This window comes from Diabrotica undecimpunctata, chromosome 8, assembly GCF_040954645.1.
Source record: "Diabrotica undecimpunctata isolate CICGRU chromosome 8, icDiaUnde3, whole genome shotgun sequence".
NCBI classification, from domain to species: Eukaryota; Metazoa; Arthropoda; class Insecta; order Coleoptera; family Chrysomelidae; genus Diabrotica; species Diabrotica undecimpunctata.
In genome coordinates this window covers 73,633,688-73,659,042 of record NC_092810.1, presented here as the reverse complement: position 1 = coordinate 73,659,042, position 25,355 = coordinate 73,633,688, and the positions used below count along the sequence as shown (strand labels likewise).

The 25,355-nt window shown below is 31.4% G+C and overlaps 1 protein-coding gene across 1 annotated transcript in view; it reads right to left on the bottom strand.

Moving 5' to 3' along the window:
- Positions 1-461: 461 nt before the first annotated feature.
- LOC140447698 (uncharacterized) overlaps positions 462-25,355 on the bottom strand; it is a 39,679-nt gene continuing 14,785 nt past the window's right edge. The window contains exons 3-4 of the mRNA XM_072540497.1: positions 6,334-6,601; positions 462-845 (exon numbers count right to left, since the gene is read on the bottom strand). Of these exons, the coding sequence (XP_072396598.1) occupies positions 611-845; positions 6,334-6,601 (503 nt within the window). The 3' untranslated portion in view covers positions 462-610. The remainder of the gene's footprint in view (positions 846-6,333; positions 6,602-25,355) is intronic.

Here is a 25,355-nt window from a genome sequence, read left to right as displayed (position 1 = left end):
GTAGATAAAATTTACGTCCACCACTTCACAAGTACCAGGTGAAAACAACCAAACACGCAAACACCGTTGGCAAAGTTTTGGCTTTCAAATTTTGGAATTCGCAATATATTTTGTTTCAAAATTATCTTGGAGAAATGATATTATTAAATAACGAATCTTATAGTGCGTTATTCTAAAGTGCGAGAAAGTGGTCGTAATTGCAAAAAGAAAGAGTGCCCTTTATGACAATCTTGAAATATAGGTACTTCTAATTGTAGGACCCTTGTATTTGTCAAGTACAAAATGTTCTACAATAAAGAGTACCGAATTGATAAAGATGTAAGAATCATGATATCACTCTAAAAGGATCATGAATGAAGTCGAATTGTGTCTAATAGTTATTTGTTGGTAAGGTCCGAAACTTACTTAAGTGAAATGAGTCTAAAGTTCTTACATTTTTGCAAATGTGTATATTACAGGAATTAAGTAAGAGGTATATATAATATGTATAAAATATATATTTTCACATTCAATTAAACATACTATATTATATACATTTGTGATTTCAGTTTAAATTGATATTAAAATAAGAAATAAATTACTAAAATATTAAGATAAAAACATAAAAGTATTACTCTTTTAAATCTCTATTTAATGTTTCTAAAATCGCTTTTTGTAAGGTAGGATGTAGATGATCTCCTTTTGGTATAAATCCGTTTTCATCAGCAGTGTATTCTACGTTATAAATTCTATTATCAGCACCTGTATATTGATAAAATCCTTTAGTTCTAATAGCTTCATTTTCTCGTCCACTATTGTAAATTTGGGCATTCTCTTCTCCTTTTATTTCGTTTTCAGTTTCATACCTAAAAAAATTTAAATAATTATTATTCTAAAGTTAAAATTATGCTCAAGAATTAATATCATGTGTAAAGTTGCGTTAGTATTGCTTAAAAATGTTAAAATAAGCAAATTGAAATAACTTATATAGGAAAAATCCTAGTGTTTGGCTATAAACCATAGTTTGGTCAGTATGTTCCCTTTCGGTTAAATAATAAATCATCGAAATTATGTCGTTTTAATTTAAATTTTTACATTTAAAATGTAATTCAAAGGTTTATTACATTTGAAATTATCTATTTGCAAATGCTCAAGTTTCTACTGATGATGGTCTGATAGGACCGAAAACGTTTTGAAAATTGTAATTCTTTTGGATAATTTCATTATTTTGAAATATGGTCGAGAAGTCGAAAATCCAATTCTTGTTTAAAAAGTGAATTTTATTATCTATTTGATAACGCTGATAGTGATACGAAACTGCAATATCTTTTGTGATCTGACTTCAAGTAATGAATTGGCTACCGATATAACGACAACAAAATTAGATCGGTTCGAAAGAAGATGAGATACGAAGTAAGAGCGAACGGGACGAACAAGGTTGTGTAGCTAGTTTAAATTTGCTAAAATTTGATTAGGTTTGGTTAGATTTGGATAGATTTTATTTATTTTAGGTTTGGTTAGGTTTTAGAAAGATGTTCAGAAATATCTTTAAAAATTATTTCCAAATCTGTGGATGGGTAGCAAAAGGTTTATTGAATGGCTACCTCTGGATTTAACCCTCTTAGTGCTTAAATTCTGGGATTATTTAAAAAGCAACGTCTATGTAAATAGGTCAGACAACATCAAAGAGAGACTGTACATTATTTCTTTAAGCAGTATTTGTTTTACGATTTGTACGTTTCTAACCTTGCCAATCATCCTCCACATTTTATCCGGGCTTGGGACCGGCTGTGGTAACCGTAGAGCTGCTCAATCCACCCCGCAAACACCCCAGGCAGTGTTCAACACTGTAAAGCCGCAGGCTGCCTGAATGAAACAGTATGGAAAAATAAAAATATCGGGAAACGAACGGCAGATCAAATACATTGCGGTCATCAGACTAATAATGACATACGCGGCAGAAACAAGACCTGACACAGAGGAAACAAGACCTGACATTGATGGTAAGACAATATGGGACAGAGTTAGAAGTACAGATATACGACGTAGATGCAAGGTGAAGAATATCAAGAACTGGGTAAGAAATAAAAGAGTAGAATGAAACGATCATATAAGCCGAACGACAACAAATAGAGTAGTAAAGACGGCAAAAGACGGTTCCCCAATAGGAAGACGATCAGTAGGAAGACCACGCAAACGATGGAACGATAACTTACTGGAGGCACATTGAAAAACAGACAGAGTCATGTATATATAAAAAGAAAAAGAAGAACATCGAATAGATGGAACAACTTATAAGAGAATAAATTTTAAAAATTCCTAATATAATTCAGAAAATCATTGATCGATTCGGATATTGAGTTAGCCAGTATCAGATAGTTAATGGTGGTAATTTTGAACATTTTGCAAGTGGCTGAATGACTAATGTTTATGACATTAAAAAAAAATTAAACATTTTATTTAATAGTGACCAGATGTCGTTTTTATATCATTTGTTTTTAATTTTGATCATGTTTTTCCAAGTGTACCTATCATAGGACTATTAATGTTATTCCTAATAATTTATACATACCAAGTTTGGTAGAAAAAATTGTTAAAACGATAAATTAATCAATTTACACTCAATGAATAGCTAAATTTATTTACTAAGACCAATTAGAATAATAATTTTAAAAATCACTTTAAATGTTCAAAATGCCCGTAGCTTACATCCGGACAATGTGTAAGCCGATTAATTTGTTTTCAAGTTTAATGGGATAATTTCTAGTATAATAGTCTATAGGACTATTCATTTCTTCCAATAAATATAGGCTGTTTTATAAAAAAAGTTGATAACGTTAAAATTTTAACAAACACAATAAAAAAAAACCAGATCTACAACAACAAAATTTACAATAAAATAAAAATCGACTTGTTTTTGTGTTTTTTCCAAACTCAATCAGGAACAAAATTATGATTTTTGTGCGTTACTTTTGGGCCACAGTATATACAATAAACTAATTATAATCCTTTACTTGCTTGATAAAAAGTGGTACTAAAAATGTGGACAATATAAATTTACTTTATCAAATCATAATACTTATTCTAAAGACATTACCCTATAAATCTGAGTATATTATATTTTTTTGCAAATGATCATCAGGTGGTACGGTAAAGATAATTTAACACTGTCTTTGATTTATCCTCACGACTTTAACATAATAAATAATGTAAACGTTTTAATCCAAAGAATGTATTCTTGTCGGCAAAATAAAAGAGCATTTTAAATCTTAACACTCGTGAGAAATATTATAAAATAATGGGAATATCCTTATAAGAATACATAGTTGAGATAAATTATGGAAGCTAGTAAATATCTTCGAAACTAAGGCGACAATATTCATGAGACTTGCATATAAGTACAATGGTACTAACACAGTAGGTTTTCGTAGTGGAAGATCGTGTACAGATGCAGTATTCGTTATAAAACAAATTACTGAGAAATCACTAGAGTATAATAGACCAGTATTTCTTTATCTAATTGACCCAAAAAAAGCGTTTGACAGAGTAAGACTCAAAGATGTAATCTATTTTCTGTATAATAAAACAAGTTACCCTAAATATTATAGAAACTATCAAAAACATCTACCAAAACAACAAAATGGAAGTCAGAATAGATGGACAACTCACAGAACCTATAAAAATAGGCAGCGCAATAAAACAAGGAGATTCATTGAGCACCATGCTCTCCAATTTGATCATCGATGAGATCATCAAAACCGTTAACACAGGAAGGGGATAAATAATGGGACTTATGCCTCAGAAACAAGACCCGACACAGCCACAACGCAAAGGCTACTAGATACGGCAGAGATGAGAGTACTGATAAGAATTACAGAAAATACGCTGAGTATACGCTTTAAAAGTTTAAGTTATACCAATGAACTGGGATGGTTCCAAGACAGTGCGGGACATCTTACAGAGACAGAAAAAAACTATAGATTCGAAACGAAAAGCTGCTATCTGCTGCTGGCCTAAATCGTAGAAAAGAGAAAACGTAGAAAATCATACCTACGAATATGCCTCCAGATTTTCATACCAGTCAGTCAAAAAATAAAAGCACGCTTTAAAAAAACCTTAAGGATGAATGGTTGAACTAAAAATACTACGAAAGATATTTAAAACAACCCAGTGTATCGCTAATGGTACGTAGAAAATTAAAATGAACCAAGAGCTAGACGAATTAATGCACACAATGTTAGATCTGTAAAGTCGAAACTGGTGTGGCGTTGAGATTTTACTCTTCTGATCCAACTGGGTTTCAGATCAACGTTTTCGCAAAAAGAGACAGATATTGCTTTTCACTTTAATACAAACTTTAAAGGATAAGTCGCGGCTTTAAAGGATAGTTGGGATAAGTCGCGGCTTTGCAGCCTCACATAACGGCTGATACAGATGAATGCCTATACTGTGGATACTCGGTCACTGTGACACATACGATATTAGATTGCAGCAGATGGATAGTGGAAAGAAACAGAATGGAGAAAGAGACAGGTGTGAATTTAGTTACAGTGAGAGAAATGATTGAGAGAATAATTGAAAAATGAATAAATAGGTTGGACTAACATACACAGCTATATCCGTGCAGTGATCAAGAAAAAGGAAGAGGAAAAAAGACAGCTGGACCAACGCTAAAGGTAAGAGTGGATGATGCTGAAAGGTGAAGCTAGAAAAGTGATTCAAACTGTATGAGTTAGAATGCGTGAGTCAGGCTGTGGGGAAGGAGGAAATGCCCATCTGGGAATTATGCCGAACTAGGAGCGATGAGTGTCTTCTACGCGCTACTTGGAACGAGACAGGGAGCCTCCTTGCTGATGAATAGAGTGTGGATGTGTATGAATGGAGAATGAATGTATAAAGGTAGTGCTTCGGAAGTGATGCCTGCCTTACAGCGGCCATTCCGCTTTCGGATCGCTGGATGACAGAGGAGGGTCTGGTTTAGCAGGTAAGCGTTCGGCGTAGACTCGGCGACGAGAGGGCATTTTAAAGTACCTCGGGAACTATCGCCGGGATTACGAAGAACGAATTATGCACTAAAGTTAGTCAGGCAGCGTCCTGGACTGAGATATCTTTTGAAGATTCCAGACCCCCCCTCTATAAAGACGAAAAAAAAGCCTCACATAACGACTATCAGCAAAATTAGCTGTTGGTTCAGTCAGCTGAATTCACTAAACGCTCTTAAATACACCTTCTCCAAGGTCTGTTAACAAGAACAATAATATGAAATAACATGACATGTTTAATAATTATTTCTTCTAAGATAACATTCTCGTTGTTGACCTAATTTTAATTCAAAACGCAAGTAATACAATTTAAAACTCTATTACGAATTATTAAATAACTTCAGGGTTTGTTTTTCTTGTTACACCAGTTTGTTCATTTAGAAAAAAATGCCGGATAATTGAACTGTAAAAGTAACCCAGACATGAAAAACCAAAGAAAAAAAGATGAAGGCTTCATAAAAATGGATTGACGATGTAGAAAATAACCTCAAATCCAAAAACCTCATGCAGTGACGAAGAAAAGTGGCCGAATTAAAAAAATGCAAGAATATTGTAAAGCAGGTTAAAACTCAGTTATATATAAATACATAATGTTAAGTACATGAAATGTTTTAATAAAAGATTTTTAAACAATTAAAATAAAGTCTTAAAACATATATAATAAAATCACAAAGGCTGCTGCTACACTGACAGCCGCTGATTATTTCTTTCTAATGAAACAGTATTAGATATTACCAATTGCATCAATATCCAGAAATGTTCACATGAACATGATTGTACTGTAGGCGTTCCTTTGGAAATAATCACGTTTATAGGCTTACCTTATATAGTGAGTACCTAAAAAAATGTTTTGCAACTATGAATCTGTTTACCCAACATAAAAAGTTCGTATCCCAACAACGTCTAGATATAACAGTCATCTTTAGCTTATTGGATTCTTTTTATTTTCATTTCATGGTACCTATGACTATAATGTTATTTTTTATCTTTTTTTTGTAATAAACCTTTATTAGTACCTCGATAAGAAACAAAATATTTAGTACTTTTATTTAAAAAAAAACAGTTAACTAATTTTCACTGTGAGCAATATGATCACAAAAAAAATCACGTTAGTTTTTAGATAGGGACAACTTCCGGGTGAAGAGTAGTACCATTCCAGGTAGAGGTACATTGCACTAAATAAATATTTACAATGTTATCACTACAAAGACAATCATTTTGATGATAATTGGATTAACCTGTGTTAGAGCGCCATTTTTAAAGAGATCTAGCTCTCTTAGAAAGCATTTTCCCTAAGGTGTAGAATACTTACTCCCAGTGAAATCCATCATCTTTCACGTCATTAGCCAACTTAATAATTTTCCAGCGGTTGTCATCATATGTTCCAAATTTAACGGGAGATGTATTTATGGAATTAGGTTTTGGTTGAACATAGTGAGTTTTTGATGTACTTGCAGAAGCAAAATTCCCGTTTAAGGATTTCTCACTAAGTAATTTTTGTGATCTTATAATTTGTGATAATTTAAACTTGTTTTGTGGGTTATAGGGTAATTGTTTATCCCTTTGATGACGATATTTGTCTAAAAAACGATATAAATATTCTTTAAAAAATATGTTTATAACCCAAAGTATAAAAACTATAAATTTTAATTTAATTTACCCAAATAATTTAGTTTCTGTCTGTTACCAAACAAATACAATATTTAAAGAATTATTTATTCTATAATTAAGATTGTTATTTGATATTTGAATTTGATAGAATATGAGACATTTCTGCAAAATTAGAGGCTAGCAATAATAAATCTCTACTTTTTGTGAAATGAATATTTCTGTACTAATGAAATTTATCTTAGTTTGTGAATGATCTTACAACTTAGAATATGATATCCTGTCGTTTCCTGTTACATGTCGAAAGGTGTTTTTTTTAGTTTGGGGAGAGTCTTGTCTTCATTTCTCTACGTAGATTTTCCAACCCAGCCTTACTTTTGGAATATTGTCCTACTATTTTATTGTAATTAATATAATATAATATAATATATAATATAATATAATATAATATAATATATTATAATATAATATAATATAATATAATATAATATAATATAATATAATATAATATAATATAATATAATATAATATAATATAATATAATATAATATAATATAATATAATATAATATAATATAATATAATATAATATAATATAATATAATATAATATAATATAATATAATATAATATAATATAATATAATATAATATAATATAATATAATATAATATAATATAATATAATATAATATAATATAATATAATATAATATAATATAATATAATATAATATAATATAATATAATATAATACAATATAATATAATATAATATAATATAATATAATATAATATAATATAATATAATATAATATAATATAATATAATATAATATAATATAATATAATATAATATAATATAATATAATATAATATAATATAATATAATATAATATAATATAATATAATATAATATAATATAATATAATATAATATAATATAATATAATATAATATAATATAATATAATATAATATAATATAATATAATATAATATAATATAATATAATTAAACCAAAAAAAAATTTTACTCGCGAAGAAAAAGAAGCCTTAAATAATTTAAAGAACAACAAAGAAATCATCGTGCTCCCAGCTGACAAAGGCAACGCCACGGTAGTAATGAATATTCAGGACTACGAAGCAAAAATAGAGGACATCCTAAACGATACGACATATCAAAGAATCCCGTCGGACCCTACAACATATCTAAAAAAAGTAACAAAAGCCAAGATCAAAGCCTCATACGTCAAGAAAGAACATCAGTTACATCTTATACCTAGAGAGATATCGTGAAGATGTCCAAAACGTTACGGCCTAACCAAGGTACATAAGGGAGGATTACAATTGCAGCCAATAGTTCTATTGGATCTCCCTACTGTTATGTATGGTTCTCATGTACGCATATACTTGGCAACGTTGCACTTGGTAAACGGAACCACACGTGACAGCTGTGACATGACAACCAGACATGGACAACACAATTAGGTTAGGGACTCCATGTGAGTGAACATGAATAATAATGTTAATTTAGATATCCTAATAAAGCTTAATAAAAGCTATCGTAATATCGTTAGTAAGTAGTATATTATGTCCCACAGTCCTAAAGAGCTAAACATTACATGGTGGCAGCGGAAAAGTGACGATAGGTTACGTTGTGTTAAAAGCCGGTGATTGTGAAAAAACCTATAAAAAATATACGTAAGTAAAGGAGCTATACTGTACTCGAATCAAGAAGACATATATTAGTAAAGGCTTACAACCGTTTAGTTTCCAAGGAAATAATATTTCACACGAGTGGAAATTTTGGAAGCAAAAGTTCCAGTTATTTTTAACAGCCTCCGGCAAAAGTGTAAAACCAGACTACATAAAAATCGCTATTCTCCTAAATCAGATGGGAGATAAAGGGCTAAAGATATTCAATACCTTCGAGTATGAAAATGATCGAGATGTTTAGAAGTACAACGTTGTTTTGTGTAAGTTTGACACATACTGCAACTCTCTTAAGAATTTAATTTATAAACATTTTAAATTCTTTAAAAGAGATCAATTACAAAATAAAAGTATCAATCAGTTTGTAACTGCCTTGAAACAATTAGCACCAACATGTGAGTTTAAAGAAAAGGATACTTTAATTTTGGACAGGATTGTTTTGGGTACACATGATCTACGAATTTAAGAAAAATTATAACAATGTGCTGATTTAAAACTAGCCCAAGCTATAGACATCTATAGGGTTATGGAAAATAGTGCTGTTACTTAACGTGAAATATCCAAAGAAAGTGAAAGTGTTAGTGTTGTGAAGAAAAGAAATGAAGAAAGCAGACATGGATCTACAGGACAGTCAAGGTATGGTCCAAAGTATGAGAAGGAGTAGTCTACAAGCCACAAAGTTACTTAAAAAATGCAGGTAACCATTATATTCAGTGTTATAAATGTGGACGTCAGCATATTAGGTGTAAGTGTCCTGCGTTTTTCAGATATTGTTCTTTGTGTAACAAAAAAAGACACTACCGTAAATTTTCTCCTGATAATAACAACAAAGTCCATGAAATCTATGATAACAATAGTAGAAGTAGTAATTCCGACACTGATTTAACTGATGAACAGGTGCTAGTGTGGAACGTTAATGAAATTAATACGAACAGTTCAAAATGGTTCCAAAAAATTATTATTAATGGTAAAGAGAGTATTTTAAAAGTTGATACTGGAAGTAAAGTCAACATATTGAACAGTAGTGATTTTAAAAATTTAAATATTGATTATAATATGCTTGAAAATACAAATACTTCATTGTCTAGCTATACTGGACATGTTATTAATGTTGTTGGTAAAATTTATATACCTTGCTCTTTTAAGAACATATTTAAAGATTGTCTGTTCTATATTTTAGATAATGATAAACAAAAATCTCTATTAGGCCTAAAGGCAGAAAGAGACTTTAAAATTGTTTGTGATGAGCCTAGTGTTAGTATGATAGACAATGAAACAAATCATATTATAAATACTTATAAGAGCATTTTTTCAGGTGTTGGAAAGGTCAACAGGTATTTTAATATAACTTTATCTAGTGATGCAGTGCGATTCATAAGTGGCTATAAGAAGCCAAGTTAAAGATAAACTTGATGATATGGTACGTAAAAACCTTATCGTAAAAGATAGTGAACCCACAGAATGGCAAAATCCTATTGTAGTTGTTCCGAAAAATAAGGGATCTGATAGTAGAATATGTATGGATCCTGTGTATTTAAATAAATATGTTAAAAAAGAAAGGTTTCCAATTCCTACTCAAGATACTTTATTTGCTAAGCTCTCAGGGGCTAATTATTTCACATTATTAGATGCAACATCTGCTTTTTTTTCAGTTGCCTTTGAATTATGAAAGTTCACTTTTATGTACTTTTACTACACCTTTTGGTCGTTATAGATATCTGAGATTACCATATGGCCTTCAGGAACAATAACGTATTTTGATGATATTTTGGTTTTTGGATGTTCTAAAAGTGAAGATGATAAAAATTTGAAATGTGTTTTAGAAAAAATTAAACAGAGTGGCTTAACGTTGAATATAGGGAAATCTAAAGTTTGTCAAACAAAAGTAAAATTTTTAAGTCATCAGATTAGTAATATTGGCATTTCACATGATCATGATAAAACAGAAGCTATTACAAAAATAGAAGAATGGGAAAAATTTATACAACAGCTGTTCCGAGATGAAAGAATAGACATTACAATAAATAATGTCACTGAAAGCCCACCAATTCTAAAAGTCGAAGTGGAATATGCCATTAAACAATTAAAGACCAATAAAAGCCCTGGACCTGATGAAGTTTATCCTGAAATACTTAAATTGATCGAAAGTAATAACATTGATTTGTTAGTAATTTTGTTTAATACAATCTACGATACTGGGGAAATACCAGAGGAATGGTTAGAATCTATTTTTATTCCCATTCCAAAACAAGCTAACTCCAGGCGATGCGCAGATTTTAGATTAATAAGTCTTATGAGCCAAATGCTTAAAATTCTATTAAAAATACTTCACAATAGGGTATACAAAAGGTGTGAAAAAGAAGTTGGATACGATCAATTTGGATTCAGAGCCTGAATGGGGACCAGAGAGGCCTTGTTTTCATTACAAGTACTGCTGCAGAAGTGTTACGACCAACAAAAGGATGTCTTTCTATGTTTTGTAGACTTTGAAAAGGCATTTGATCGCGTAAACCATAATAAAATGTTAAATTCCTTGCAGAGCATCAACTTGGATAGCAAAGATCTCCGACTAATTAAGAACTTATATTGGAGGCAGAGTGCCAAGATTAGGATCGACGATCATACATCTAGAAATATTAGTATAAATAAAGGAGTAAGGCAAGGATGCATACTGTCCCCTATGCTGTTCAATCTTTACTCGGAACTACTATTCAAGCAAGCCTTGGAAAACCTTTCCACAGGAATAAAAATTAATGGAGAACCAATATCTAGCATAAGATATGCAGATGACACTGTCCTACTGGCTGATACAGACACAAACTTACAGAGGGTTATAGACCACCTTAAGGATGCTTGTCGAGAGTTTGGAATGAAGATCAACGAAAAAAAAACAAAAGTAATGGTGATCCAAAGAAAACAGAATATCCCCTTACCTATAAAAATAAATGGGAATATTTTAGAACAGGTAAACCAATACAAATACCTTGGCTGTTGGATTAATTGCAAGCTGGACCCAGAACAAGAAATTAAAGCGAGAATTGCTCAAGCTAGGGATAGTTTCTTTAAGATGCGCGTTCTATTCTGCGATACACATATAAATATTAAATTGAGATTAAAACTTGTAAAATGTTTTATCTGGTCTGTTCTTCTCTACGGAGTCGAAACATGGACTTTAAAAATAAAGAGCCTGAATAGAATCGAGGCATTTGAAATGTGGGTGTACCGTAGAATTTTAAAAATTCCTTGGACAGCACGAAAAACAAATGAAGAAGTACTAGCGAGACTCAATTTAGAAAAAGAACTATTGAGAACAGTCAAAAGAAGAAAAACCAGTTATTTAGGGCATTTGTTGCGCAACGAGAAATACTACATCCCTCAGTTGATAATAAAAGGCAAAATAGAAGGAAAGCGAGGAATTGGAAGAAAAAAATTGTCCTGGTTACGTAATATCAGAAACTGGACAGGACTTGGATTTGAGGAACTCTTAAGAACAGCTGAAGATAGACAAACGTTTGCCACCATAACCGCTAACCTCCATTGATGGAGACGGCACTTGAAGAAGAATTACAAAAATGACACCACCACGTAATCGAAAAGAATTACAACGTTTTTTGGGAACCATAGTATATCTTGCTAAATTTATACCAAACCTATCAGAACACACTAGTCCTCTAAGATGTTTACTTTCTAGTAAAAATGAGTGGCATTGGGGACATAATGAACAGACATGTTTTGATAAATTAAAGAATCTTGTGGCATCAGCCACTACTTTGCGTTATTTTAACCCTGACAAAAAGACCATACTCTCTGTTGACGCCAGCCCATATGGTTTGGGGGTCACGGTCTCTCAAGATGCGTTTCCAATTAAATTTGAATTGAAAAAAAAGGAAATGAAACCCTTTAGTGGTTGTGGCAAAGAAAGGATCAAGGGATTATGTGGTTAAAGTAAATAATACTGATTATAGACGTAATAGACATTATCTTAGACCTGTACGGTCAGAAGCACAGCAACATGCTTATGCAAATTGTGAGCAAGCAGATGTGAAAGCTAGTCATGAAAATAATATTGTGACTACTGGAACGACAAGTATGAGAAATACGAGAACAGTTCTTTGTCCAGATGTACCCGATGATACAAGAGACTGTAAAATAAATAAGACTTAAAGATATTGATGTACCTTCAACATCTAATAGAATATCACCCATCAATGACATTGATGTACCTTCTACATCATACAGTACTTCACATGGTTTGAAAACCTCCAGAAGTGGTAGAGTCATTCGCCCTCCTGATAGATTGATTGTAATATTGATATATTTGTGAATTATTGTTATTTATGTACTTATGATATATTATGTGAATTATTTTTAGTTTATTTTGTTTTTATTAAAGGGAACGTGTTATGTATGGTTCTCATGTATGCATATACTTGGCAACGTTGCACTTGGTAAACGGAACCACAAGTGACAGCTGTGACATGACAACCAGACATGGACAACACAATTAGGTTAGAAAATCCATGTGAGTGAACATGAATAATAATGTTAATTTAGATATCCTTATAAAGCTTAATAAAACCTATCGTAAGTAGTATCGGAAGTAAGTAGTATATTATGTCCCACAGTTCTAAAGAGCTAAACATTACACCTACAACCACTGGCAAACTTTCTGGCTACAACTACAACCATATGCAGAAAAAGCAGATTCTTACGTCAAAAAGCAAGCCACTTCATCGAGCATATGAAAGATGTGACTCTTGAGCCGGGACATTTGTTAGTCAGCTTCGATGTTGTCTCACTTTCCACGAATGTTTCTATAGATGGATCATTAGAAATTATAGGCAGAAAGTATCTAATATCACAGGATGCTCTAAATCTAACAAAGCACTGCTTAAATAACACATATTTCATCTATAAGGAGCAAAGATATAAACAAGTTAAAAAAGCACCGATCGATTTATTACTGTCATTAATCATAGCAAATCTATTAGTGCAAGAAATAGACCAGCGAGCAATAGGAACAGCCAAAAACAAACCAAAACTTTGGCTTAGGTACGTGAATGATAGTTTTAGAAACTGGGCACATTGGGAAGAAAAACTATTTATAACTATAGATATTTATAGAACGCATCAATAATATTAACCATAAAATTCAGTTTACTATGGAATTGAAAGAAAACGAACATCTAATATCTTTGGATATGTTAATAATAAAGAAGGAAGGAAGGAAAAACGAGCACATAGAACACACAGTATACCAAAAACTCACACATACTGACAGATATCTACATGGCAATTCATTTTATCATCCTGCACAACTACCTTCAGTTAATAAAACCCTGATGAAACGATCCGGAAGACTGTCAGACGAAAAATATAAAAATAAAGAAATGCATAATGTAAAACAGCGCTAATAAAAAACAGCTTCTCAACATATATCATTGAAAAGGCTCATAATGCTCAAGAATAAAGGACCAAACAGAAGGCGCAAAACCGATTGCAAAAGCTATTCTACTATATGTAAAGGGTACAACAGAGAAGATAGGAAGGGTGCTAAGCAAATACAATATAAAAATGATATTTAATACCGACAGAAAAATCTCAACTATATATATTAAAAATAAATCGTTCTCAAGGCGAAGAACTCCATAGTTTTGTACAGAAATCACAAAAATGTAAAGAAAAAAAACTTATCTGAAATAAATGTCAACCAAATCACAAGAGGCATACCATAACTACAAGACAATTAGAAACGAAACACATGCACTTGTAAAAAAAATAAAAAACGATCACTGGAAACGCTTTTCGAAAGAAATGGAACATGATTTTTACAGTCTGCAGAAGAAAATATGGCGCTTCATAAGAGGTCAAAGAATGGAGGTAAAGGAACTAATAGAACCAAAACACGTAGAAAAGGATACGTAGATTGACTACCTAAAAAAGATCTATGCAGAGGGAGAACAAACGATGTTAGAACCGGAAACACCAGAAATTACCACAAATGAACTTAATATAAATGTATGGGAGGTTCGGAAAATAAATAAAAACCCGAAGAACAGAAAATCAGCAGGTAAAGACGGGATACCAAACGAATTACTGGAATATTGTGGAGCAGAAATAACAGAACAATTAAAAACTTTAATTAATAAAATTATAAAACACAATAAAATACCGGAATAATGCAGAACGAGCGAACTAATTCTACTATTCAAAATAGGAGATAAAAAACAGCAATGAAACTACAGAGGTATACACTTGTTAAATACTACGCTAAAACTTACAACTAAAATTTTACAAGTGCTAATAAATCAGAGGATAAGTTTAGCAGATGAAGAATAGGGTTTTCGTAGTGGAAGATCATGTACAGATGCAATATTCGTTATAAAGCAAATTACTGAGAAATCACTGGAGTATAAAAGACCACCATTTATGTGTCTGATTGGCCTAAAGAAAGCATTTGACAGAGTAACTCAAAGATGTAATCTATCTTCTGCATAATAGAAAAGCTCCTCTAAATATTATAAAAACTATCGAAAACATCTACCAAAACAATAAAATGGAAGTCTGATTAAATGGATAACTTTAGAACCTACAGAAATAGGTAGCGGAATAAGACAAGGAGATTCATTGAGCCCATGATCTTCAATTTGATCATGGATGATATCATCACAAGCGTTAACAAAGGAAGAGGATACATAATGAGAAACAAAGAAAAAAAAATACTCTGTTACGCAGACGACACAATATTAAAAGCCCAAAATGAAGATAGTCTGCAAAGACTGGTCCACAGACTTAACATAAGAGCAAAAGAATTTAATATGACAAACTCATCTCAGTAAACTAAAACAAAAGTAGTCGGCAAAGAACCAACCAGATGTAAAATAGAAATTTATGGCATCAGTATTGAACAATAGAAATAAAATATCTAGGAATTACACTGACTAGCTATGGAGACCTGGACAAAGAGTTTAAAACTCAAGTACAAAAAGCAAATATACTGGCAGGATGCCTATATGGCGAAGCAACCACATTAACACTGAGATGAAATCAAGAATTTTTTTATGGGTTGGTGTCAATAAAAGGGCTATTGGTAAAGTATTCTTTATGTCAAGCTTTCAATTGTGTTTACAATCTTTATCAAAAGCTTCAAATAAAATTTGTTTTGTTAGTAAATCTAAACTACTAAACATCTTAAAAACTGTTTATGATGTTTCTCTAAATTTAGTAATTTTGAAAACTATTTTAACAAAAATAATTGAATTTATAAATAAATTGTAAAACTTGATAAAGATTGTAAACACAATTGAAAGCTGGACATAAAGAATAGTTTACCAATAGCCCTTTTATTGACTCCAACCCATAAAAAAACATATTTATATAATTTTTCCAATATATATATATATATATATATATATATATATATATATATATATATATATATATATATATATATTTATATATACATATTTAAATAGAGCGAATATATTTATTATAGAGCGAACCTTCTAAATAGACTTATTTTTGGTGTCTCACAAGAAGTCATAAGGACAGAAGTTTCAACAAACAACCACAATACATTGTACCATTCTTTACCACGTATTCCAGGTTTAACAAATAGACTACTAAATACATTTAGAGAAGTACCTAATATCAAAATAGGAATCAGAAATATAAAAACAATATCGAATTTATAGACCAAACTTAAAACACGCTTAAATAATAAAGAAAGCTCCAATGTAGTGTACTCTCTACCCTGTAATAATTGCAATAGAATATATATTGGAGAATCGTCTAGAAATTTGTCCGGAAAATTAACATCACACAAGAGTGACATTAATCTGAATAAAGTACAAGCCTGTGTATTAAGTGAACATTCTATTACGATGGGTCAAACGCCTAACTATGATCAAGCAGAAATATTGAGAAGGGAAAGAAATTACAACAAAATATTGTTTCTAGAAATGTGTTTAATTAAAACTACACAAAACACCTTAAACAAAAGAGAAGACATTGAACATCTTAGTGCTATATACAGTAATCTTCTTTAAAAAAAAGACGATAGAAAAAAAAACAACGATATAAAAGTTCTTTAAAAGTTACACACATTGAAGGGATTATTCCAAGTTCAAATGAGATAAAATTTATTTTTTATTTGTGTTTGGTTTTTTTTCCTTCTTAATTACTTAGTAACATAAACTCTGTTGTTGTTTAATAAGTGCAAACGAAACATTTTAACATATTATATCAAAATTTGCAATGAAGGTTTACATAAACATAGACACTTCCTTTGTCAAACTAACCTAAAATAAATATAAAAAATAGAAGAGACATGGAAACCATAGTAATAAGTTTTGACAGAAAGAAAAAGAAAATCAAATTAATAATGTCAAATCTTAAGTAATTTTGCTAATTTTATAATACAATCCTCACAAGGATAAGCCTGTTGAAGATATAACATCTTCACTGTTCATATATATTTATATATTGTCATACTTTTTCTTTCCCAACCAAAGAAAAATAAATAAAAATATCCATCGGAATAAAATTTTAAGAAATCATTAGAAACAAAAATGTATATATTAATTTAAGATAAGATTTAGTGTAGATAAGAATAGAAATTTGTTTGGCAAACGACCTGTTTCCGTTGCAAACAAAATTATCAAAAAACCTTTGTTTAGAATTAGAAGACATTTTACCTGTAAGTTAATCTCTTCATTGTTTGTAGAGTCGAGTATTAAATGACCATATTCTAATCTTTTGAAATATGTATAAATGATGTATTGAAAAAAACCAATTTTAAAGTAAGCTATTTAGTTTTCTCTGAAACCGAAATTAGGCTTTTCCAATATCATAGTAAACACAATTTAAGCTTTTTGATTGGACGGTCGTTTTTAAATGGGAATTTGGTGAGTCGATCATGAGAGAGGAGAAGTTAGTCATATTTTGGTCATCGAAAGGAAACAGTCGTGTGTCTCAAGATAGGGTGTAGTTCGTGAGTTTGGATACCGGCGTAACGAAAAGAAGTGAATAGTTTGAAGAAGGAGATAATAAGTAGATTAAAAGAGGTCCTTGTATCTACCGTGGGCATTTTATAAAGGATATGTGAAAGTATTCTTACGGCATCAAGTTGACAAAAGGAGGTCCTAGTGTCATAAATAAGTAGCGGAGTTTGGAGAAGTGAATCAGGTGTTTTTGTGTAGTCTGAAGGAGGTTTGCAGAGACGTAAAGAAGGAGCCGAGGTGACAAAGAGGGGAGATCACATCTTTGAGGAGACTGGACTTTTCTGGGTATGTTCCAACATACAACTCAAGAAGAAAATAAACTGTAAGTGTTTGTACAATTGAATTTTATATCTGTGAAGGATCGTTTCGACATCAGGGTCATTAGCATTCAAATTTAAGAACTGAGGTTTTGTTAGGCTAATCAAAAGTTTAAAGTTTTGTGGTTTCTTTTTTCAAGTAAAGAAAATTTTAAGTAAAATTGGTTTTTCACGTAATATAAATATATGTAGCTTGATAATCTTATTATCATAATAATTTGATTTATTTTCTTGTATGCTGATTGATAAGATAGCGACAGAATTTAATAATTGTTTTATTCGTTCATATAAGATAAAGAAACGTAAATCTTTGTAATATAATATATTTGTATTATTATCCTTTTTTCTCTACCCGATAAAAGACAACTAGAAAAACTTTTGAATCCATCGAACACAGGTAATATAAGGATTATTTTACTTTTGATAACAGATAAGTTATAATTTTTTTATTGGCTCAATAAACTTTATTTTGAACTCAAAATAAACAATCATAACAAATGGCCCCCAACGTGTAAGGCGTAGAAAGTATTTCTAGTTAAAATTTAAACGGATAGAGAAAGAAAGCAGATTGATTGAAAATTTATTTGCCGATGGTTAAAGTTTATAATATTTGCTTTTATGACATTACATTTCAAATTTCTCTAGGTACTGACAAAAGTTTTAAAATTTTATTGCATTTATTTGAATTTATTGCATTTGGGATAAGAGGAAAAGTTTTCGTCTTTGCAAAATTACTCGAGTTTTATATTTGGCGGGGATATTATTGCACAAATTTCAAAGCTTCATATTTGGCGGGGATAAATAATCTAACTAACATGTCGACCACAAGGAGTCAAAGCAAAACGCAAGAAAGGAAAGAGGATAAGATAGAAGAGGAAACAATTATTGATGAAGGATCGGATAATGAAGGAAATGCTACAATAATAGAGGAAAGAAAAGAACCATCAGGAATAGATAAAATATTACAACTAATGCAACTCCAGTCACTAAAAATGAATAGAAATAACAGAAATATAGAGCAGCGTCTGGAAAACTATGAACAGGAAATTAAAGGATGTGTTGAGGGGATAAAGAAAGAACTGATACAACAGATAGAAGAAATAACCCTAAAGAATGCAAAACAAGAGACAGAGATTAAAGATATCCAAAACACAATGAAGGAGATACGAAATTGTCAGAAAAAGGAATTAGAACAGTTAGAAGAAAAATTTGAAATGGCGCTACAAGAAGACAGGAAAGAAGTAGAAAGGAGATTAAAGCAAAATGAAAAACAAATGGCAGAAATTGAACTAAGAGGAGTAGAGAGAAAAGAAGTTATCATCCATGGAACAAGCGAAGCGAAAATACAGTTTGGCGGGGACGTAAAAAAATTACACCCAGTAATTTTCATTAACAATTTAAAAAAGAAAGTACGACATATCGGTAATTTCGAAACAGCAAAGGAAACGATAAGGAACCATTTTAAAGATGAGGCAAGTTTATGGTTTGATAGCAAAGAAGAAGAATTACAAAATTGGCAAACATTTGAACAAAAATTTCTGAATTATTTCTGGGGGAAAATACAACAGATAGAGATAAACAAGGAATTACAAAATGGGAGATACCAGGATAATATAGGTATATCAGAAAAAAACATATGCCCTACAACTATACAACAATGCAAGACACTTACATTACAACTATTTGTCCGAACAGCTAGTGGAACTAATAGCCAGACATTTTGAAGATACCTTAGAAGATCACATAACCCTACAAAACTATAAAGATATTGACAGTTTATGTCAATTCTTACAAATACGAGAAGCAAAATTAAGAGAAAGAAAAATAAGGAGAACGCAAGAAAATTATAGACAACGAGAAAATCAAGACTATAGAGATAGAGGACAAAACTTTAGGAGAGAGTACACAAGAAGAGAATTTGTCCCGAGGAGGGAAAACGAAAGTAGAGACAACGGAAGAGTAAATTATGAACAAAGAAATCGGCAATGGAACGAAAACAGATATCGAGAGAACCAAAATAGAAACAACAATCGCACATATCAGGAAAACCGAAATAATAGAACGAATGAACCGGAAAATCGCGGAAACCGATACGGGTCCGAGAGACCAAGAGAAAATAGAAGAGCGGTCAACAACACACACATAGAGGAATATGAGGATGAGAGACAAAGCGACAGAAGTAGAAGCGAACAAGAACAGCAAGCGTCTTTTCACGAAGGCGCTCACTAAAGACAAAGAAACAAACAGGAATTTTTTGTCACCCGAAGGAATTTATTAAATTGGCAGAACATAAGGACAAAATAAGTGGAGCAAATCTGAAATTTGTAGATGGTTTTATCAACGAGACACCGATTAAAATTATGATTGATACTGGATCGGAAATTACACTGGTCAACAGAAAACTAATAGAGGAAGTTAATTTAACGAATTTGATTTACAAAATTCCCAAGGTAAATTTAGTGGGCGCAAATAAACGGACTTTGGCAACGATAAATGAAGGAATACGAATAAAAGTACGATTGGATAAGAAATTTTATGCACTACAATGTGTTGTGATGCCAAACATGTTGCATGATACCATCGTAGGAGTGGATGAATTGGCAGAAAAACATGTGGTGATAGATTTCAAAAATAACACGATGAAAATCACAGAGGAAAAAGAAGAAGAACAGGACAGTAAGAAAATGGAAAAGGAAAATGAGAAACAAAAAAATGATTTAGACAAAGAACAAACGGTGGAAATGAATTTGGCAATGAAACAAGGACAGAGAAGAAAGAGGAGATTGGCAAAAGAAAGTGAAAAGTGGGTTTCCTCAAGAGAAGAGATGAGCCCAGAAGAAGAAAAAGAAGAAAGATTAACAAAAGAAGACGAAAAAGGTACAATTGAAACAGTGGTATTTGAAGAAGTATGCGAAATGGAGGAGGCAGAATACAAAATAAATATGTGTAAAGAAATTAAGGAAAAAGAAAGAAAATTGATATGTGGAGAAGAAAAGGAAAAGGAATTGCGTGTAATATTGAGAAAGTATGAAGATTTAATAAATGAAGAAAACAGAGTAGCCAAAAAGTATGAACATTCATTTGAGGTTAAAGACTTAGGAAATTTTCGATCGAAAACTTATCCGATCCCATATAAATACCGACAGCAGGTGAAAGGAGAAATTAACAAAATGTTAGAAGATCAAATCATAGAGAGATGTGACTCGCCGTACATCAACCCAATCGTGATTGTAAAAAAAAGCAGTGGAGAATTGAGGCTCTGTTTGGATGCCCGGAATATAAATCAACACACGGTATCTCAATATGAATCACCCCTCAGCATCGAAGCTATTTTTGGGAGAATTACGGGAACACACATGTTTTCTAAACTTGATTTGAAACATAGCTTTTGGTTAATACCGTTAGCAGAAAGATGTAGAAATTACACCGCTTTCTCAATCGATGGTATTGTATACCGATTTAAAGTAGTACCGTTTGGATTACAAAATGCGTGTGCAGCATTGGTAAGAGCTCTCCATACAATATTAAATAAATATGAAGATTTCATAGTGCACTACATCGACGACTTACTCATTTATTCACCAGATACATCAAGTCATTTGGAACACATAAAGATTATTTTGAGAGAATTGGACAAGGCCGGATTAAAACTGAATATTGAAAAATGTCAATTTTTTCAAAAAGAAGTGATATATTTGGGATTTAAATTGGACACACAAACAGTTAGTTTAGCCGAGGACCGGGTAAAACTCATAGATGAATACCCAAGACCAACGAATTTAAAAACATTGAGAGGTTTTCTCGGGACGATCAACTATTTTAAAAAACTAATTCCTGATTTAAGCCAGAAGGAAATTTCTCTGATCAAATTATTGAAGAAGGGTGTTAAATTGAATTGGAAAGAAGAACAAGAGAAAGCTTTTCAAATTTTAAAAGAGGAATTCTCGAAAGGAACGAAAATATATCACCCCATGTACAATTTGCCTTTCATACTACGAACTGATGCATCCATACAAAAATTTGCGGGAGTTTTGTCGCAAATACAAAACAATCAAGAAGTGCCGATTTGTTTTATTTCCCGGGTGACAAAAACACACGAAAGAAAATACAGTGTGACTGAACTAGAGTTTGCTAGCGTACTTTTCTGTGTAAATAAGTTAAGATTTTATCTGTTGGGAGCAAAATTCACAATCGAAACTGATCATGCAGCTTTGGTACATATAATGAAAAATCGTCTGGTTAACAATCGTATACATAGAGGCATTTTGTTACTACAGGAGTGTGACTTTGAGTTTCGATATATAAAAGGAAAAGACAACATTATAGCCGACGCTCTCACAAGGGATGAAGACTCGGGGAAAAAGGAAGCAATTGCTTTTCATGTAGGATTGAACATTTTGACACAAGAGGAAGGGGTATTTTCGTTAAACGAAATTAGAACAAATCAAGAAGACCTGGAAGAAAGAGAAAAAAGAAGAGCGGAGAGAGAAAACGGTATATTTTCAAACGAATTGATGGAAAGGAACTATACGTGATAACACAGACATTGGCAGAAAGGATCATACAGAAATTACACGAAGACAATGGACATATCGGTAGCAGAAAAGTCTAGCTGGTTTTTCGAGAAAATTATATTTGCCGACAAGATTACCGCATCGCAAAAGAAATTACACAAAAGTGCCAGATCTGTCAAAAATATAAAATTAAAAATTTCAAAAATGAAAACGGTCCAAAAAATATTATATCCCGGAACAAATTAGATATTGTAGCAATAGATATGTTAAGCGATCTAATTATGACGACGAAGAGGAATAAACATGTTTTAGTCATGGTAGATGTGTTTTCCAAATATGTAAAATTATACAGTTGCCGTACCACGAAAGGGGAAGAAATAATGAGGAAAATCGACAATTTTATAGCCACCGTAGGAACACCAAGAAGGATTCTTCTAGACAATGCAACATATTTTAGAAATGATCGTTTCAAGGGACAACTTCGAGAACGGGGAATAGAGACAAATTTTGTTAGCATCAGCCATCCACAGAGTAATCCTTCGGAACGTTTTATACAGGAAGTGACGAAGTTTCTACGGATTACAACAGAGGGTCAACATCGACGATGGGATAGGAAAGTCGCCGAAGTAGAAACGTATCTAAATACCATCCCGAGCACTGTAACGAAAGAGACCCCAGAATATATAATGAAGGGTATAATGCCACTAAGACCATGGGAAGATAGAGAACAAAAGGAATACACACAGATAATGGAAAATGTGCAGAGGAAATTGCGGAGAGCAAACGAAAAATACATCCAGAGGCAAGACCAAAATAGAAAAAGAAGACCAGTTACTTTCAAAAAAGGTGAGAAGGTTATGGTGAGAGCATTGCGCGTGTCCAACATACCTAGCAATGTGTGCGGAAAGTAAATGCCTGTTTTTGAGGGTCCGTACATAGTAAACAATGAGAATGGGATAAATAGTTATGAGTTGAAGCACATAGAATCAGACAAGATTAGGGGAATTTATAATATCAACGATGTTTACAAATATTATGAATAAAATGCTGGTATTGTTTTTGCATAGAGAAAAATCCCTGCATAATTCAGTAATTTTTATCATATGCAAAGGCGGGGATTTGTCATACTTTTTCTTTCCCAACCAAAGAAAAATAAATAAAAATATCCATCGGAATAAAATTTTAAGAAATCATTAGAAACAAAAATGTATATATTAATTTAAGATAAGATTTAGTGTAGATAAGAATAGAAATTTGTTTGGCAAACGACCTGTTTCCGTTGCAAACAAAATTATCAAAAAACCTTTGTTTAGAATTAGAAGACATTTTACCTGTAAGTTAATCTCTTCATTGTTTGTAGAGTCGAGTATTAAATGACCATATTCTAATCTTTTGAAATATGTATAAATGATGTATTGAAAAAAACCAATTTTAAAGTAAGCTATTTAGTTTTCTCTGAAACCGAAATTAGGCTTTTCCAATATCATAGTAAACACAATTTAAGCTTTTTGATTGGACGGTCGTTTTTAAATGGGAATTTGGTGAGTCGATCATGATAGAGGAGAAGTTAGTCATATTTTGGTCATCGAAAGGAAACAGTCGTGTGTCTCAAGATAGGGTGTAGTTCGTGAGTTTGGATACCGGCGTAACGAAAAGAAGTGAATAGTTTGAAGAAGGAGATAATAAGTAGATTAAAAGAGGTCCTTGTATCTACCGTGGGCATTTTATAAAGGATATGTGAAAGTATTCTTACGGCATCAAGTTGACAAAAGGAGGTCCTAGTGTCATAAATAAGTAGCGGAGTTTGGAGAAGTGAATCAGGTGTTTTTGTGTAGTCTGAAGGAGGTTTGCAGAGACGTAAAGAAGGAGCCGAGGTGACAAAGAGGGGAGATCACATCTTTGAGGAGACTGGACTTTTCTGGGTATGTTCCAACATACAACTCAAGAAGAAAATAAACTGTAAGTGTTTGTACAATTGAATTTTATATCTGTGAAGGATCGTTTCGACATCAGGGTCATTAGCATTCAAATTTAAGAACTGAGGTTTTGTTAGGCTAATCAAAAGTTTAAAGTTTTGTGGTTTCTTTTTTCAAGTAAAGAAAATTTTAAGTAAAATTGGTTTTTCACGTAATATAAATATATGTAGCTTTATAATCTTATTATCATAATAATTTGATTTATTTTCTTGTATGCTGATTGATAAGATAACGACAGAATTTAATAATTGTTTTATTCGTTCATATAAAATAAAGAAACCTAAATCTTTGTAATATAATATATTTGTATTATTATCCTTTTTTCTCTACCCGATAAAAGACAACTAGAAAAACTTTTGAATCCATCGAACACAGGTAATATAAGGATTATTTTACTTTTGATAACAGATAAGTTATAATTTTTTTATTGGCTCAATAAACTTTATTTTGAACTCAAAATAAACAATCATAACAATATATATATATATATATATATATATATATATATATATATATATATATATATATATATATATATATAAATATATATATATATATATATATATATATATATATATAGGTATATATATATATATATATATATATATATATATATATATATAGGTATATATATATATTTATATATAAATATATATATATATATATATATATAATGCGGACTATGAAAGTTTTGTGAGAAGAAGCGGACTGAAATGTAGTCGATCCCAAAGTAAGTTTAAGTGCCCCATGATAGTCACCCGCGTTTCCTAGAAAGATGTTGATAAAGCAATCAGTACATTTTTAAGGAAACAAAATCAAGATCTTAAGTATGATATAATTTGTTTATGCTTTGTCATGTATCTTCTGCTTTTTAATCTCTTATTATATTTGTTTACTTTAGTTCGTCGGTGTGACTAGTTGTTACTTTTTCTTTTTTCTTTGTGTTATAAAGTGCTTTAATATTGATTTGTTTTTTGTTGATTTTGGAGTATTGTTTTTTCGTTATGTCTAATTTTAATAACGACTAGATTGTGGTATGATCCTATATCCTTACCTGGGTAGGTTTTTAACAACTATGAATAAAATTAATAAAAACAAAATCAACTTGATTTCTGATAACTATTTTCTCATTGTCTTGAGGCGGTGTTCAGTTACATTTCCATCTGGGAGACAGTTTATGCCAAATTATTGATATCACATATTCTTCTTGGTA